The 16857-nt window shown below is 38.6% G+C and overlaps 3 protein-coding genes across 7 annotated transcripts in view; all 3 read left to right on the top strand.

The window, feature by feature from the left end:
• The window catches only part of LOC135249407 (gastrula zinc finger protein XlCGF26.1-like), a 76508-nt gene extending 65745 nt beyond the window's left edge, over positions 1-10763 (top strand). For both annotated transcript variants that reach the window (XM_064325026.1, XM_064325024.1), the window contains exon 2: positions 8007-10763. In XM_064325026.1, coding sequence (XP_064181096.1) covers positions 8040-9842 — 1803 coding nt within the window. In that variant the 5' untranslated portion in view covers positions 8007-8039 and the 3' untranslated portion in view covers positions 9843-10763. The remainder of the gene's footprint in view (positions 1-8006) is intronic.
• On the top strand, positions 1005-4536 carry LOC135249418 (zinc finger protein ZFP2-like). Of its 3 annotated transcripts, XM_064325056.1 has the most exons (3): positions 1005-1196; positions 1870-1927; positions 2547-4536. In XM_064325056.1, the coding sequence occupies exon 3, from the start codon at positions 2667-2669 to the stop codon at positions 4173-4175; it is 1509 nt and encodes a 502-aa protein (XP_064181126.1). In that variant the 5' UTR covers positions 1005-1196; positions 1870-1927; positions 2547-2666; the 3' UTR covers positions 4176-4536. The 3 variants fall into 3 exon arrangements, with proteins under 3 accessions (XP_064181126.1, XP_064181125.1, XP_064181124.1); XM_064325055.1 differs by lacking the exon at positions 1870-1927; XM_064325054.1 differs by lacking the exons at positions 1005-1196; positions 1870-1927 and adding an exon at positions 1233-1837.
• Positions 5304-16292, top strand: LOC135249410 (zinc finger protein ZFP2-like). 2 transcript variants are annotated; one of them, XM_064325032.1, is made up of 2 exons: positions 5304-5486; positions 13794-16292. In XM_064325032.1, the coding sequence occupies exon 2, from the start codon at positions 13801-13803 to the stop codon at positions 15526-15528; it is 1728 nt and encodes a 575-aa protein (XP_064181102.1). In that variant the 5' UTR covers positions 5304-5486; positions 13794-13800; the 3' UTR covers positions 15529-16292. The 2 variants fall into 2 exon arrangements, with proteins under 2 accessions (XP_064181102.1, XP_064181101.1); XM_064325031.1 differs by lacking the exon at positions 5304-5486 and adding an exon at positions 12487-12644.
• Positions 16293-16857: the final 565 nt, after the last annotated feature.

Raw genomic sequence — 16857 nt, 5'->3', positions numbered from 1 at the left:
TCGAAAAGCACTTGCCACAGTGAGAACATATGTAGGGCTTTTTGTCTGAATGACTTCTCAATGCATCTTTAAAGAAGATTTCACATGAAAACACTTATATGGCTTATATGGCTTACTTATATGGCTTTTTACCTGTATGAATCCTCAGATGAATACTTAAAAGAGAATTGGTAACAATACTCTTCTCACACCGTGTACGCTTGTATGGCCAGATTTAAGATGAACAAAATTAATATCCTCACTGATGTTTTCAGACTTAAGGTATCCTCCATCATCAGTCCACCGTGTTCCTCTTCTTTCTGTCTGATCCTGTGCTGCTCAGTGAGCTTTGGTAGTGTTGTCTCAGTGTCCTGTCTCAGACAGACTCCTGCCTGGATCATACTGCTGCTCAAAGGTGTGCAGACGTGCAGCTCCTGGATGGAAACAGGGCAAGGGATTTTAACTTTAATCAAACAGGTCCTGCTGCAGCAGCTGACACATACTTTAGGATTTTGAGATAATTTAGAGCTTAGAATTTAATATAAGTAGAGAGAAGGTAATTCCACAGAAATTACTGCATAATGTTAAATATATGGCTCTGTAGATTAAATGTATACCCCCCCTTCATTTTGTAACAATTTTTTGTTTTTGCAGTAATCACATATGCAAATTAGTTAATAGTGACCTGACAGTGTATGGAAATTCATGCCTGGGACACGCTAAAACACCAGCAACAATTGCTGCGAACATGATTCCACAGAAATGACTGCATAATGTTAAATATATGGCTCTGTAGATTAAATGTATACCCCCTTTCATTTGGTAACAATTTTTTGTTTTTGCAGTAATCATGTACGCAAATTAGTCGATAGTGACCTGACAGTGTATGGCAATGCATGCCCAGGCTACACTAAAACACCAGCAGTTGCTGGGAACGTAATTTCACAGAAGTGACTGTATAATCTTCTAAATATGAGTATGAAAATCACACTTAAGAAGTAATTTCATTTACCAAGCTTTTATTTTGAAATACTCGAACCGGAAAATCTCCCAGCTTCATTCAGCTAACTTCCATAGAATATCAGCGCTGAATTCAGGCGTACGCTTCATGGTTTACAGACCTTTACTATTTGAGATCATTCTCTGCCAAGAAATACATTTACTCAAGTTAACTAAACGATTGAATTTAAGTAATCAACGAACATCAACGAACAGGTGTAAGTTTTTCCTATAATTTCGACGGTTCTGTTCGTTTGTTTACCCGTATCTTTCAATTCACTTGTTTGCAGAAGAAATGTCTTCGCTAATTTGGCAACAGCTGATGAAACCCATTGATTGTAGAATTCATTTTAGATTTTGAAAACTGTAAGATGGTCAATAAAAATACAATGATTTAAAGACATCGTTAAATAATGTTTGCTCATAGAAGATTTTATTCACATCCTTTTGCGCACACTATGCTTTGTATAGCTTTTTGATACCTCTTATTTTGCCCCTTTGCGCGTGGTGGGAGAGGAAGCGTCAATTTACCTAGCAACCATTAACCGGAAATGGCTCCCTGGAAATGAACGTGAAACCCGCCCTTGCGGGTAACTTGCTAAATATCTGTTCTTAGCAGGCAGTGGACGGATTGGTGCTTGGAACTCTTTCTGATTTTTTTTTTTTTTTTTAATTGGGCTTCAAAGACATTGTCCAGTAAATACTTTTAAATGAGTATCTTTTTCCAACGAAGTCGAAAAAAGCCGTAGCCTAATGTTATAGCATACTGGTGTGATTTCGTTTCTTCATACAAACGGAACTTTCAGAGTAAATATTTGAACACTGGCGAACTAAGCTAATGCTGATTGGCTGAGCAATGGTTAGTAAGTCGTATTTTATTTTTCATTGTAGAGCAGTCTGCACAAGCCTTTTGATTCAACTGCACTTTGTGTCAACCTTCTTTGGACATGTAAGGATTTAAATTGTTTGTCTTCCCGTATTTATGCACGTGAGTCTCACGTGCTGAGAAGTTGGTCACGTATTTTTGGAGTCATAGGCTGTGACCCAATCCAAGGTCCCAATGCGAAAACAGCTGCCTACATCCTTAAGTGAGCTCGCTACATTGACACTGATGAAATCAAATGAATAGAAGTAAATCAAAGGTAACTCCACTACCCAAGACAGGGACATGAATGGGCTGAAGGAATTGTCCTTATGCCATAGCCAGCGCAATCTTCAGGCTGCTACACAAGGTCATATGTGTTGCCGTTTTCCTCTTTTGTATGTGGCAGTTTATTTTATCACTGACAAAAACACTAATGAAAATGTGCATGTGTTCTGAGGTACTACAGGAATTATTTTCTTCTGCTCTCCCATAAGAAAACACCAAGCAGAACAGACAAAGTTGGAACTGAATTTAAAAGACTGTGTCACCCTAAGATGGAGGAAGGGTTTCCCCAACCTCACAATACAAGAACGCCCCCGGTGGTCAGTCAGGCATCTGCAGGACTGCAGAGTGTAAAGCATGTCAGCTGCTGCGGTAGGGCCTGTTTGATTAAGGCTAAATCCCTTCCCCCGTTTCCATCCAGGAGCTGCGGATCAGCACACCTTTGAGCAGACAGGACACTGAGACAACACTACCAGAGCTCACTGAGCAGCACTGGTTCAGGCAGAAAGAAGAGGAACTCAGTGGGCTGGAGCCTGTCCACATGGCAGAGTCAGAGACAGAGTGTGCTGCACCAGGACTCAACACACTAGAGTGTGTTACAGCACACAGCGGGGTCAGTGATGTACACCATACACACACATCACTGATTAAAACAGAAACTGATCTGGGCTCCACCCACTCTGGGGATCTTAAGACAGAGACCCTCGACAGTACAGAGCTGGGATATGTAACCCATCTGCATCCTGACCAAATCAAAACAGAGACTGCTGATGGAGGATACCTTAAGGCAGAACACATTAGTGACTTGCAGGATGTTAAATGTGTTCATATTAAATCTGATCAAATGAAGTGTGAATCCAGTGAAAGTTTAGTGAGTGATCTCATGAATACTGTGATGACTGGGACTGATGTTCATCAGAAAGACCTGAAAGAATCATGGCACTGTGCAGGAGAGCCAAATCCTAACTGTAAAAAAGAAGAAATTCTTGATCTGCCGACCCATTGTAGGGGCTTAAATCATCACTGTGGCATAAACAATGAAAATAATCAGACAAGAATTGTCCAGAACAGTGCAAACAATATCAGCAAGTCTCCTCATTTCCAGAGAACAAATGTCATAATTGAACCCGTGGCAATTAATTCACGTAAATATCCGAGCCATTTGAATTCATTTCAAGACAAGACAATTCAAAGAAATAAAGGGGAAATTCATGCAGGTGAAAAGCCCTACAAGTGTACACTGTGTGAGAAGTGCTTTTCCCAAAAATCTCATTTAAATAGACACCTGCAAATTCATACAGGTGAAAAGCCTTATACATGTATTCAGTGTGGGAAGTGCTTTAGTAGAAAATCTGATTTAAATAGACACCTTAGAGTTCATACAGGTGAAAAGCCATTTAAATGTATTCAGTGTGGGAAGTGTTTTTCACAAAAAAGTGCTTTAAATTGCCACAAGATGATTCATACATGTGAAAAGCCATACAAATGTGTTCAGTGTGGGAAGTGTTTTTCACAAAAAAGTACTTTAAATTGCCACAAGATGATTCATACAGGTGAAAAGCCATACAAATGTGTTCAGTGTGGGAAGTGTTTTATTACAAATTATGACTTAAATGTACACCTGAGAATTCATACAGGAGAGACGCCATACAAATGTTCACATTGTGGGAAGTCCTTTTCAAAATTGGCTCAGTTAAATAGTCATCAGAGAATTCATACAGGTGAAAAACCCTACAATTGTATAGAGTGCGGGAAGTGTTTTGCACAACAAAGTACTTTAAATTACCACAAGATGATTCATACAGGTGAAAAGCCACACAAATGTCCTCAGTGTGGGAAGTGTTTTTGCAAAATAAGTAATTTACATTGTCACCAGAGAATTCATATGGATCAAAAGCCCTACACATGTGCACATTGTGGGAAGTGCTTTTCCAAATTATCTCATTTAAATCGCCACAAGCCATACAAATGTATTCAGTGTGGTACATGTTGTAGTACGAAGTCTGCTCTAAATATACACCTGAGAATTCATACAGGTGAAATGCCATAGTGTTTCAAATGTCCATCAAATGTATAAGAACAATGGCTGGGAAAAACTGGGATGCCGTTTTCCAAGTGTTCAAAGGTTTTGTTGTAAAGAAATGTCATTTTAATTCTTTGTAGGATGAAGGTTGATATTTTGTAGTGATGAACTTGACACCAGTTTGAAAGAGTCAGTGTGAACTGTGTGGATGTAATATAGAAATAAGTGGTAATGTCTATTGCAAACTTGCATTCTGAAAATTAACTTGACAGTACTGCCATTTTGAGTTATTTTGCTATCAGTGTTGAGGCTATAATGTGTATGTCAGTTGAACCTGGTCATTTGTCTTCAGACAGTATGTTTTATGAAATATATCTGTTTTTTCAAACTTTATTTGTCCATTTTGTATATGAATTGTGTATGGAATAATTGTACATAATAATAATAAAAATTATAATTATTATAATAATAATAATAATAATAATAATAAGATAATAAACCATCTTAAATTAAGATGGTAATAAATGCATAGATAGAGGCATTTAAAGTAACAATCTCGAAGATCTCCGTTTCGTTGTCTTTGGCAGCACCTATAGGCGATAAGGGGTAATTGCAGGTGTGTCTTTGGACCTCACTTCCCAGAGATTCAAACAGTGTCGCCGGTGTGACGTCATTCTGTTGGCACCTAGGGGGGATCGAACCGGCAACTCTCCGACTGCCAGACAACTTCTCTTACCTCCTGAGCTATGTTGCCCCTGTTGCTTATAATTGTCTCTCACAATTTAAAAATGTGGAAGGAGTATATAATATTCAAAAGGTGAACCGGTCAAGTAATGCAGGCAGAAGCAGAAGGGAGGAAGTTCTGTTTTTTTAATGAATAAACAGTGGGAGACATTAATATTACAACCTTCAAAAAATCAATGAACATGTAGTGGTTAAGTGTCAAATATGTAGTCAAAAAAGAGGGCAACGGTTTTAAGTTTGTCAGAAAACAAAGTGCAGGTGAATATTATTGACTTTTTTTTTTTAAGTTTTTTTTTCACTGATTTTCATATTTCACTTTATAAAGAATAGAGGTCTTATCTTTGTCTTATCTTATTTGAACACCAAACTTTGAATAATTAGATATAGAAGATAATAAATATCCCGACCCACACTCCAGTTCAGAAGGTGGCGGTAATGCACCACAAAAGTGGTAGACAACCACCATAAAACTGAACAAGGAGTCTGCCCTGCTGTACCACAGTCCGTCGTTCGCTGTATTCTTCACACAGTTGTAACCCGCACATTCGATTGTTCGCTGCAGAGGTTAAATAACGATTTCATCAACAAATATGGGTAAGTTTTCCCCGATGTTAATCCTGATGATTTTACGGCTCGGTTAGTTTAGTTTACCAGCAAGCTTGAAATCTTCCTATTTGTTTTCACAAGATAGGCCTGTTTGCTAGTTTGCGTTTGCCAGTAAGTTGGCTTCAAAACGCACCTGATTGTCCAATTAATTTTAGAGTTTTGTTTATTTGTTTATTTAAAGGATCCCCATTAGCTGATGCCGTGGCAATCAGCTACTCATCCTGGCGTCCACACCTGTACATAACACATATTAGAGTTTCAATATTTCGTCCTGCTCCAGCGTTACTTCTCACTGAGATGTTCAGTAAGAATATAATACGTTAGGGATTTCACTACATTACAGGCATTTGGCAGACGCTCGTATCCAGAGCGTCTGCCACTAATATTGGCTATCAGCTAAACTAGCGCTACTCAACTCCACGTCCTGTGGGCTGCATTATTTGTCCCAATCTTGCACTGCGCCACCTGATTTTACAAATTATTTAACTACCTTGGTTCAGGAAGCAGTGACGGCTGCTGATTTGAAAACTGAGGAAAATGTCCCCTTAAACTGTTCGATCAGTACCGTCCAGTTCTCCTGAATTAGCTAGTCTATTAGGTGCGTAATAGTCATTTTTATTTGCATCGGACGATTGTGCACATTCTATCGACATTATTTTAAAATGTGGATACGTGTAGCTACTGTCGTTCTCAGCACGCACACTCGGAGAATAGACATGGCTAATATCTTCAGTGTGCGGATTTAAACGAATTGGAAGCGCAGGATTTGTAGTCTTTATTGAAGGTTGTGCTGAAAGGTTTCTGCCCCGTCTGTTTTCAACTCAGCAACCGCCAGGAAGTAAGCTCATTAGTGAAACCTGTTGGTTTAGTGCGTGGCTGGAGCTAATACTTGTAGACACTGCGTACTGCTGGACCTGGACTTCCTTAAGTGTTGACGGGTGAGCACATGGATGAAATTAATTTGTGGATTCTGATGTCACGACTCTCATACCACCGGGTCATGACATTGAGACTCTTGCCATTTTCAGTGATTAACAAGAGCAGTATCTCCAACAAACCCTTATCCCTCAGTAATGCCTCGAGCTCTGTGAGCACAGTGCTGTTTGGTGTGATATCGATCTGCATTTCTACAAATCTGGGATAAAAACTGACATACTTTGATACTATTGAGCGTCCTACTTCCCCATCCGGTTTTACGTGATTCAGGGGAGTTTTGTTGACTGAAAATAAAACTTCAAAATTGAGCTATAAATATGCTCCATGTAAAGCATTTCCGGCTTGGACAGTGTTTAAAAACCTTTCTTGGCAGTGGCCATAAGTTTGTCAACTTCATGGAAATAAGTTGGCTAAATGCTACTCGCTGGTGCCCCCATGTGGGCATGGCTAGCTAGTCACTTAATTTACCTGCATGCTTTTAAGGATGCTTTTATATATAACATAACTTGCATTGTGAGACACAAATGCATTCACATTTGTCAATATTATAATCTGCATTTCTTGATACTTTCCACAACTGAGGAGTAATTCATGGTAGGTACAGTGTATCAGTGAAGAAAACTTTCAGATCGGTCGTGATGGATTTTCCTTGCGGCCTGTATTGTGGCGGCATAGCTCAGGAGGTAAAAGTGGTTGTCTGGCAGTCGGAGGGTTGCCGGTTCAATCCCCGCCCTGGGCATGTCGAAGTGTCCCTGAGCAAAACACCTAACCCCTAACTGCTCTGGTGAATGAGAGGCATCAATTGGAAAGCGCTTTGGATAAAAGCGCTATATAAATGCAGTCCATGTAAATGCAGTCCATTTATTGTCTGTACCACAATATGCTATGCCGTTGTGGTACAAACAATAAATACGATATGCTGGCCGTTTTTTCAATCAGTTCTTCATTTTTTTTTTTTTTTAAACTGGCGATCTGTTGCACATACTTCTGTCTCAGCTGTGTGACCCTCACCCTCAGTGTTTCCCACAGGTTGAGACTCCATTTTTGTTTTGGGGGAGGGGTGTGTGTAAGCGATTGTAAGCCAGGGGTTGCGGAGGCGATAGTGGGAATTGTGTGCAACGCTTCTTGAGGCTCGTGCTATTGGCACATTTGAACAAGCGACAAAGCTCTTTGGCATCGGGAGAGCAGGGGGAGCGCTAGCTTGTTTTGTATTTTCTTGGTTTCCTCTATTTTATGTGGCAAGAGTTTATTTTCTCAAAGAAAAACAAAGCTGAAACAAACACAAAAGTAAACCTGAAAATGTTCTGAGGCACTTCAGAAAGAACTTTCTTTTACTCTGTGCAAACATGCAAAAAATAACACCCAGTTAGTTAAAACTGTTTTTAAAATTAACCTGTGATGTGCACAGGTCACTTTTATCACCCGGAAGGGTTGCCTCCATGTCCTAATGCAAGAGCGCCCCCCGGTGGTCAGTCTAGCATCTTCAAGGAATGCACAGTGCAAAGAATGTGTCAGCTGCTGCAGTAGAGCCTGTTTGATTAAGGATAAATCCCTTCCCCTGTTTCCCTTCAGGAGCTGCAGTTCTGAACACTTTTGAGCAGCAGTATGATGCAGACAGGAGTCTGTCTGAGACAGGACACTGAGACAACACTACCAGAGCTCACTGAGCAGAACAGGATCAGACAGAAAGAAGAGGAACTCAGTGGACTGGAGTCTGTACACATGGCAGAGTCAGAGACAGAGTGTGCTGCACCAGGACTCAACACACTGGAGTCTGAGTGTGTTACAGCACACAGCGGGGTCAGTGATGTACAGAACAGACACACACCACTGACTAAAACTGAAACTGATCTGGGCTCCTCCCACACTGGGGATCTTATTAAGACAGAGAACCTCGAGTGTACAGAGCTGGGATATGTAACCCATCTGCATCCTGACCAAATCAAAACAGAGACTGCTGATGGAGGATACCTTCAGGCAGAACACATCAGTGACTTGCAGGATATTAATTGTGTGAAAATTGAATTTGATAGGATTAAGTGTGAATCCAGTGAAAGTTTAGTGAGTAATCTCATAAATGCTGTAATGAGTGGAGCTGGTGTTGATCACAAAGACCAGGCTGAACAATGGCAATGTGCAGGAGAGCCAAACACAGACTGTAAAAAAGAAGAAATTCAGGAGCTGCTGACCCAGTGTGGGGAATTAAATCGCTATGACAACACTAATGAACATAATCAGGCCAGATTTGTCCAGAAAAGTACAAACATTTGTGGCAAACATAAACAGCGAACAAATGTGACAATTGAACCCATGATAATGAATTCATGCAAAAACCAAAAACTTTTGAATTTCTTTCAAAACCAGACTGTTCATAGAAATAAAGGGGACCTTCATTTAGGAGAAAAGCCATACAAGTGTACACAGTGTGAGAAGTGCTTTTTGAGATTGTCTCATTTAAATAGCCACCAGAGAATTCATGCTGGTGAAAAGCCCTACAAATGTACTTCGTGTGAGAAGTGCTTTTCCAGAATGTCTCATTTAAATAGCCACCAGAGAATTCATACAGGTGAAAAACCCTACAGATGTACTCAGTGTGGGATTCATTTTTCGCAAACAAGTGCTTTAAATTGCCACAAGATGATTCATACAGGTGAAAAGCCCTACAAATGTACTCAGTGTGGGAAATGTTTTTACCAAAAAAGTGCTTTAAATCGCCACAAGATGATTCATACAGGTGAAAAGCCCTACAAATGTACTCAGTGTGGGAAATGTTTTTCCCAAACAAGTGCGTTAAATCGCCACAAGATGGTTCATATGGATGAAAAACCCTTTCTTTGTATTCAGTGTGGGAAGTATTTTAATGCAAAATATTCTTTAGATATACACATGAGAATTCATACGGATGAACAGCCTTACAAATGTCCTCAGTGTGTGAAGTCTTTCTGTAGACTATATGATTTAAATAGCCACCTGAAAATTCACTCAGGTGAACAGACCTACAAGTGTACAGAGTGCGGAAAATGTTTTTATCGGAAATATAATTTAACTTGCCACCTGAGTACTCACACGGGTAACAAGCCCTACAAATGTATTGAGTGTGGGAAGTGTTTTTCCCAAAGAAGTGAGTTAAATCGTCACAATATAATTCATACAGGTGAAAAACCCTTCAAGTGTACGCAGTGTGAGAAGTGTTTTTTTTCAACATCATCTTTAAATTTACACTTGAAAAGGCATACACATGAATATCCCTTCAAATGTCCTCAGTGTGAGAAGTCTTTCTCCAGAATATATGATTTAAATAGCCACATGAAAATTCATTCAGGTGAACGGCCCTACAAGTGTACAGAATGCGGGAAGTGTTTTAACAGAAAATATAATCTAACTTGCCACCAGAGTACTCACAGGTGAAAAACCCTACAGATTTATTCATGGTGGGAAGTACTTTCCAAAATATCTCATGTAAGTAGCTTCCAGAGAATTTGTGCAGGTTAAAAGCTCTAATTGTACGCAGTGTCAGAACTGTTTTAGTGCAAATTCTGTTAAGTGTATAGCTGAGAAGTCATACAGGTGAAAAGCTGTATCATTGTTCACACAGTGTAGGAAGTGTTTTTCCAGGCTACATGAGGTAATTAGCCACCAGAGGATTTGTGCGGAAGAACGCCCCTAAAAGTGTGAACAGTACGGACTGGCCTTTTTAACTAAACCAGCTTTAAATCAACACCAGCATAATTCATACATTTGGAAAGATAGCCTTGTCAGCCTTTCCTGTTGCATGGTAGTACAGTGTATGGTTCCCCCTGATGTATTCCCTGCAATGACTGGGACAAACTGGGATCCCGTTTCCCTTTTACAATGAGTGTTTGGGAACATTCTTTTCATTGTAAGGGAATTTCATTCGTATTTCGACGGCTGGAATTTTTTAGAAAAGATGGTAGAAAGATGGAAATGTGTCTTGAAAACTTGTTTTCTGAAAATGAAATTGACAGAACTGGCCTGATCAGTTTTCTTTTTTTTACTGCCAGCATAGATGCTGTAATATGCATGTTCACTAAAGCTGATCATTACACTTCAGCCAATATGTTTTTATCAACATTTCAGAATCTTTGTTTCTCTACTTTTCAGTGTTGTAGATGAATGGTGCATGAAATAAGTTAACATTGTGTGCACATTCCAAGGCTTTTATGCCATGTAAATTTCTGCATGGACTCTAATGTCGTTCAGAGTCATTGCTTTCTCATTTACTATCCCTGTTTATAAATGTACTGTAGTTTAATTCCTGTTGCACATACCTGAAAACACTATTTGTGCAGTAAATACGTTTTATTCCTATGGGTCTGAATTGTTTTAATCATTTTATACATTTTCAATTGTATGAACACTTTTTTTACATCTCAAATAACCATGACATGCTTTTTTTGTGAAAACTCATCTGATTCAATGAATTGATATTCTGAAGAATGAAATGACAATAATGAAAAATAACATCTTTAATTATGACAAAGATGATGTATATATACAGAAAACAGTGATTTTTGTATTTCATATTTAGACTTACTGCATTTCTAACAAACAACATGGAAGAAAGGAAATAAATGCTTTGCCTTTACATATAAACGGTACTCCAGAAACATCATTTGTATTATTATAACAAAGGAGTATTTAAATGTCATAACTTTGCTAGGTTTGAAAACAAACATTTAAGTTGCATTTTTCTCACTTATGTGCAGGTGGACCTTTATTTTGAACAATTTCAGAAAAAGTATTTGCCCCCTTCCTGATTTCCCCTATGATTGCATTGGTCACACTGAATGGTTTCAGATCTTTAGACAAAATGTAATATTTAGTGTTGGCAAAGCGAAGCTTTCTGAAGCAATGAAGCTTGCCTCTGAATTGTATCGAAAAAGCATTCATTCGCAGCTTTTAAACACAGTGCATGATAGGAGAGATCACAACTATTTAACCTTTTCTAACCACTTTTGTCTACTATGAGCATAACTAGGAACGCCAGTAATGTTGTTTGGGCATATTTCTTCAAATACAGAATATCAGCATCGTATGTGGCTACATCATGCCATTTACCTATTATTTAATAGGCTAAGTTTATGTAGCCTTCATATTTGAATTTGGAATCAGGATACAAGTGCAGCGTCAACAATTAAATGGGGAGAGGAGGTGCTCAAAATACACCTGTATAGTTTATATATTGCATTATTCCTAATGGATTGTTTTTGTTTTTATTTGTTAATGTTTGCATTTATATACATTATTACTGTTTTTTTTTTTAAATTATTTTATTTATTTTACTATAAACACTGAAAATATATAAGGAAAAATTTTTAATTTTCAACTTTTCCCCCCCTGAATTGCAGGAGGAGAAAGCTTACTTTAGTTGTTCATATCATTTGAAAATTCTCCCAAATTGTAGGTCACTCTCTTTTCAGTTCTTTCTGCAGAAATAAATCCTATTTCCTATATACATCTTGTCATGCCTGCTTATTACAAGAGCAGAGAATCTTCTCTGCTCAATAGCATCATATGAAGCGTTATTAACCATGTCTTCAATGGATAGCCCCCCCCCCCCCCCCAGAGGTGTGACAGAGGTGGCCAATATAGAGGAATACGACATAAATAATGGAATGTTTTTGTTCTCTCCAAGGAAAAGTTTAGTTTACAGGCATTTAGCAGACACTCTTAACCAGAGAGACTTGCACTGTATCCAATTATACAGCTGGATATATACTGGAACAAAGCAGGTTAAGTACCTTGCTCAAGGGTACAACTGCAGTGTCCTACCGGGGAATCGAACTTGCGACCTTGCGAGGTTATAAGACCAATTCCTTGGCCATTATACTACATTACCGCCGAATAAAAAAAGAATACAAAAAATAAACATTTCAACTATTATCTGAAGCACATTATGATTGCATATCAGTATGAGAGCAGACCTATGTTTTCTGCCATCAAAATTGACACGCTATAAACACGTTCCAAAGGGGAAGTCGCGGGGGGTGGTTTAACACATGAATAGCTCTTTTATTTTGAAGCTCAATCCAGAAACTGCACAGGAAGTCCGAATCTTTCCATAAATACAGGCTGTACGATACGCCATTTAACAACACAAAGAAGAAGAAAAAGTAGATTGAGCCTGCCCTGCTGAACTAAATCAACGCTTTCGTTATTATAATTTAACAAGTCAAATATATTGTTGAGGTGAGTTTATGGAGTCATTAACAAACGTGTACGTTTTTATTTCCATAATCTTGATGCAAATTGGGTTGATTTCTGTTTGCACAAGATGTGTTTGCTAATTTGACATAAGCTGCTGTGAACACTCGTGCTTGTAGGCTAGAGTTCATTTTAGAATTTAAATACTCAGTAGCCTACTGGTCCAACGTTATTTTTCTGTGAGATGGTCAATAAGCTAACAGTGGGTCAAATGTATCGCGAAATAATTTAACGCTCCAATGTCGTCATGCTGTTGAATCCGGTTCTCTAAATTAATCCGTGGAACATGTGGAAATCCTAGAAATATAATGAATTCTATTTTTAGTTTTATGTATTTTGTAGAACTGAGAGAGAAAATGTGGCTACTTTATGTTGCTACTTTATGTTGCTACATTGCTTGCAAACGGAACAGTACCAAGTGTGATGTTATTTGGTGAAAATACTGGAGAACCTGTAAATGAAGGAGTATGATAAAACAAGCAGAGATACGGGGCTAATTGATACCAATTTGGCATGTTCTTAGCAACGCGACTAGTTAAATCACTGCTTTCAAAGGTCAGACATCACTTTGTTTGGCCTTCCTCTCGCCGCCAAATTGTTTACGGATGCGACGCAATAAATAAAGATGCTTCCCCAGAATTGAGTCAATAGAGATGATTTCCCAAAATCACATTTCGAATTCTCAGGTATAGAACTAAATTAAGGGCAACTCCACAAGACTGGGATGTGAATACTCTGAGGGAAGTCATCCTGCCACAGCCAGCTAGTATTCAGGCTGCTGTGCAAGATTTTGTGTTTTGCTGGTTTCTTCTGCTTTCTGCGGCAGGAGTTTATTTTCTCGTAGGCAAAGCTGAAAAAATACAAATGCAGACCTGCACGTGTTCCAAGGCACTTCAGAAAGGTCTTTTTTTCCACTGTTCTTTTTGCATTTTCTTATAGCAAAGTGACAGTTTAATTTAAATGTGTGTTTTTAAAATGAACCTGTGAGTTGGTATCATGCAGGGAGGCAGGAGGGGTGGCCTCCACCTCATAATGCAAGAGCGCCCCCTGTGGTCAGTTGGGCATCTTCAGAAATGCACAGTGTAATAAATTTGTCAGCTGATTTAAGGATCTTTTTCCCCTGTTTTCCTCCAGGCAGGTTATGCGGGACGCTGAGACAACACTACCAGAGCTCACTGAGCAGCACAGGATCAGACAGAAAGAAGAGGAACTCAGTGGACTGGAGTCTGTCCACATGGCAGAGTCAGAGACAGATTGTGCTGCACCAGGACTGAACACACTGGAGCCAGAGTGTGTTACAGCACACAGCGGGGTCAGTGATGTACACCACACACACACATCACTGATTAAAACAGAAACTGATCTGGGCTCCACCCACTCGGGGGATCTTAAGACAGAGACCCTCGACAGTACAGAGCTGGGATATGTAACCCATCTGCATCCTGACCAAATCAAAACAGAGACTGATGATGGAGGATACCTTAAGGCAGAACACATTAGTGACTTGCAGGATGTTAAATGTGTTCATATTAAATCTGATCAAATGAAGTGTGAATCCAGTGAAAGTTTAGTGAGTGATCTCATGAATCCTGTGATGAATGGAGCTGGTGTTGATCACAAAGATCAGACTGAACCATGGCAATGTGCAGGAGAGCCAAACACAGACTGCACAAAAGAAGATATACATGATTTGATGACCCAATGTGAGGACGTAAACCATCACAGTGACATAAACAATGAAAATAATCTGACCAGAATTGTCCAGAAAAGTAGAAATCATAGAAAAAATCCTAAATCATGTAGGAAGATGAGTGAGACAATTGAGTCCATTATGAATAATTCAAAGAAAAGCAAAATGCTTTCAAATTTCTTCCAAAGCAAGACAGTTCATAGAAATAAAGGTGAAATTAATATGGGTGAAATGTCATACAAGTGTACGCAGTGTGAGAAGTGTTTTTGTTCAAAATATTACTTGGATATACACCTCAGAATTCATACCGGTGAAAAACCGTTCAAGTGTATACATTGTGCAAAGTGTTTTAATAGAAAATCAGGTTTACATTTGCACCTGAAAATTCATTCAGATGAAAAACCCTACAAGTGTACACAGTGTGAGAAGTGTTTTCGTATAAAAACAGCTTTAAATATACATATAAGGACTCATACTGGTGAAAGGCCCTACAAATGTCCTCAGTGTGGGAAGTGTTTTCGTTCGAATTCTACTTTGAGTATACACCAGCAAATTCATTCAGGTGAAAAGCCCTACAAATGTTCCCAGTGTTGCAAGTTCTTTTCAAGAATATCTCATTTAAATAGCCACCAGAAAATTCATACAGGTGAAAAGCCCTACAAATGTATCCAGTGTGAGAAGGATTTTAGTACAAAATATTATTTAGCTGTACACCTGAGGATTCATACGGGTGAAAAGCCGTATAAGTGTATGCATTGTGAGAAGTGTTTTCATAGAAAATCTGGTTTACAGATGCACCTGAGAATTCATACAGGTGAAAAGCCCTACAAGTGTCTGCATTGTGAGAAGTGTTTTCATAGAAAATCTGCTTTAAATTTTCACCAGCAAGTTCATTCAGGTGAAAATCCCTACAAATGTTCTCAGTGTTGTAAGTACTTTTCCAGAATATATCATTTAAATAGCCACCAGAAAATTCATAGAGGTGAAAAGCCCTACAAGTGTACCCAGTGTGAGAAGTGTTTTAGTACAAAATTTTATTTAGGTGTACACATGAGAATACATACAGGGGAAAAGCCATACAAGTGTATGCATTGTGAAAAGTGTTTTTGTAGAAACTCTAGTTTACAGATGCACCTGAGAATTCACACAGGTGAAAAGCCCTACATGTCTTCTCCGTGAGGGAAGTACTTTTGCTCATTTACCAAAATCCCTTCATATTGTTTTAGGACAAACCACCATGTTGCAGTTTCCAAATTCATATTTGGTGGGTGTTTATTTGGAGTAGGATTGAATGAAATGTAGTACGCTGGTCATTTTGCAGTGCTTATAATGGTGCAGTTTTTTCATTTGATATTGCTTGCCTATTGCATTTTGGACAGACATCTGAAAAAATGACAGAGTGACTGGGACAAACTGGGATGCCATTTTCCATTTATGAGAAGTGGTTTAGAATGTTTTATTCTTTAAAAAAAAGTAATTTTAGTTCTTTGTAAATGTAAAATGAAATTCCTTCTGGATTGATGGGTGATATTTTGTGATGATTAAATTACTACCAATGTAATTTGTTTGACGGAAACAGTGTAAAAACAGTTTGGATATACTATCAAAAGGAACATGGTAATCTGTAATGTGTATTTCAGCTAAAGGTGATCGTTAGACTTAAGGCAGTAGGTTTTGTCTGAGATATTTGTCTTTATCTCTGTTTCTGCAGGCCCTGCACATTCAATTTCAAATCAAAATGTTATACTTAAACTTTGTATCAAAAAACTTGGACTTTCTGACATTTTCAGTTTCTGAATACAAAGGTTTTTTCTTAAATTTCACATACTGTACATGTGCTGTATATATGTGTACAAATGAATGATGGCTTTATATTTTGTATTGGTTTCAGCCTGGTCTGTGATTCTTTCCCTCTTTAATAAATGCCTGTTTCTTGTTGCTCATGTATTGATTGAAGCAATCCTCTGGTATTCAATGACCATCCTGTGCTATTTCCCTACCTTAAAATATATTAAATTATTAATAGGAAGAATTTAGTCCATCCATTATCTATACTTGCTTATTCCTGGTCAGGGCCATGGGAGGTGCTGGAGTCTGTCCAAACATGCATTGGGCGAGAGGCGGGAATACACCCTGGACAGGGCACACACGCCATTCACTCACTTATACCTATGGGCTTGTTTCAGTTAATAGGCTAGCTGTGCGAGCAATAGTGAAATGGAGCTGCTTCATAACTAAAATATGCCCAATGAATAATTGCATTGAGGATGAAACTAGTGAACATTTAATTTTGCACTGTCAGATATCCAAAGAGGTGTGGGGGAAGATGCCTAGTATTGGTTTTGATATCAATGTAAATTTTAATGCTGTGATGTATGGTATATTCCGAGAAAACATGTTGGATACACAGAGTTGTAAGGTGGTTGTTAACCAGGTAAACATCTCCAGCGATGCAGTCTTCAGCCAGGTGGTAACTGAACTGAAAAGAATGAGAACTTTGGACATACA

This window comes from Anguilla rostrata, chromosome 2, assembly GCF_018555375.3.
Source record: "Anguilla rostrata isolate EN2019 chromosome 2, ASM1855537v3, whole genome shotgun sequence".
Classification (NCBI taxonomy): domain Eukaryota; kingdom Metazoa; phylum Chordata; class Actinopteri; order Anguilliformes; family Anguillidae; genus Anguilla; species Anguilla rostrata.
This window is presented reverse-complemented; position numbering and strand designations above follow the sequence as displayed.

Excerpts from the sequence above, each read along its gene's own strand:
- LOC135249410 (XM_064325032.1), top strand. The coding sequence starts at position 13,801 with ATGCGGGACGCTGAGACAACACTACCAGAGCTCACTGAGCAGCACAGG.